The sequence below is a fragment of the Contarinia nasturtii genome, unplaced genomic scaffold, assembly GCF_009176525.2.
Source record: "Contarinia nasturtii isolate CC-2019 unplaced genomic scaffold, AAFC_CNas_1.1 Cnas_scaffold_4077, whole genome shotgun sequence".
NCBI lineage: Eukaryota > Metazoa > Arthropoda > Insecta > Diptera > Cecidomyiidae > Contarinia > Contarinia nasturtii.
The window spans coordinates 1-1,760 of NW_022201373.1; the positions used below are offsets into that span (position 1 = coordinate 1).

The 1,760-nt window shown below is 32.5% G+C and overlaps 1 protein-coding gene across 1 annotated transcript; it reads right to left on the bottom strand.

Annotated features, from left to right (window-relative positions):
- Window positions 1-571: 571 nt before the first annotated feature.
- LOC116350288 lies at window positions 572-1,049 on the bottom strand (the record flags this gene model as incomplete). Its single annotated transcript, XM_031782041.1, has 2 exons — window positions 883-1,049; window positions 572-806 (listed from the first exon to the last, which is right to left on the bottom strand). Coding segments are annotated over exons 1-2 (402 nt in total), but the record flags the coding sequence as incomplete, so codon positions are not given.
- Between the last annotated feature and the right edge of the window lie 711 nt (window positions 1,050-1,760).

The window sequence follows — 1,760 nt, forward strand, 5'->3', positions numbered from 1 at the left end:
CATTATTTTACCAATTGGAAATGAAAGAATGACTAAAGTTGAACAAATAGCTCTGTATTTTGAGCTGACCCATTCAATAGCAAGCAAATAAATTCCGCTAAATACACAGGTGTTTGCGGATGCCTCAAAAAATTCGAGCTGAACAAATAAATGTCAAAAATGACATGATTGGACCGGCAGATCAATGTGAAAGAATATTATTGAAAGGCTTAAATTGTTTTTACACTTACAACAATGTACATTTCATAGTTAAATGAAAATGACTTGATAAAGCCGAGCAAACTACAAAGAAACATGCTTATCAAAACTATTCGAAGTCTACCGAATCTGAAATATAGGAAAATATCATTTGAATATATTCTTGAAACGATGTAAAATGAGTTCATAATGATTCATTAAGATACTTGTCTTTGAGGATGCCGGTTATTGGTAGAAAAATAATCCTTCCTATATTGTTTATGGAACCGATCAAAGGAAGTTTGTAGCTATCATCGCAGTGAATGTTGAACTAAGACCGAGATTTTTTTTAAATGCCAAGACTTTTTTATTGAGAAAAAAAACAATCGCTAACCTCGGTTTGAATATTTAGTTCGTCCGTTGCGTAAATAAACTCGGTGCACTCGATTTGTTTTGATGTATTGAAGCTATTGACATCACATGTATTGGCCGTTGACGACTGAATCGATTCATATCGAACACAGTTTTCGTATCCATTTTGAGTTTTTGGAATCGCATACTCAAGCCATGTCTGATTATAACTTATCTCACGATTGTTGTCGCCAAAATCGCATTCCGGCACTTTGCATCTGAAAATTGATTAGAATTATAGCTGTTGATACGATCTTCTTTTAAAGTGAATCCATTTAAATTTAACATACGCACCTGTGATTCAGTGGCTGTATTGCGAACATAAAATTAATGATATATGATGCGGAAATGATGTTGGCGATGCAAATCAATGAAATTGCAAGAATTTGAAAAAGACCGAATTCACCAATTTCCGAAAAAGCTGCATCCAATTTGTTATCAGAATCCACATTTAGTCCCATTTTTGTTTATTGATATTATAACTAAACAAGAAAACTACAATCTGTCTTAATTTTGAATTTGATATGTCTTTCCGCATACAGAAGGAATTCGACTGCCACTAATCAATAAAAATGAACTTTTATACTCAGTTCCAAGTGTCTAGATCTTGTCTGGGTTGTCACAAACTGGTTCGGAAATACCCGATTTTTTGTCATCTGCTTTAGATAGGTACATGCGTCAAGAAATAAACATCAATTTATTCAAACAAAAACTGCATAAAACAAACAACATTAGAAAACTAAACGTGTCAAAGATATCTATGATGTCTCGCAAATCAACGGGTATTTTTTGCGATTCAGTTTCGCCAAAGCTAAGGTTTCATGGTGCACTCCATGACAGAATATTCTCATTATGTTTTTCAAATAGATGATTTAATTCTACCAATCGTTCTCGCTATTCCGTGAATAAATATTTCGCGGAAATTATATTCAAAATTCAAATCGTTTCAAAAATTGGCCAAACAAGTTTTACAAATAAAATGTCATTTTTATTTGATTATAGTGGTTGCATGTTGTACGGAAGATTTAATATAAAATAACCAATTGTGTTTCTTAAAACAGAAATTACTTCTAGAGTTTGCTTAGCACTATGCAAAATGTAATTTTGTACATAAACTCAAAGATCTTTTGCTTCTTTGATGGTGTCTGGCAATTTTTTGCCATATGTTTCTG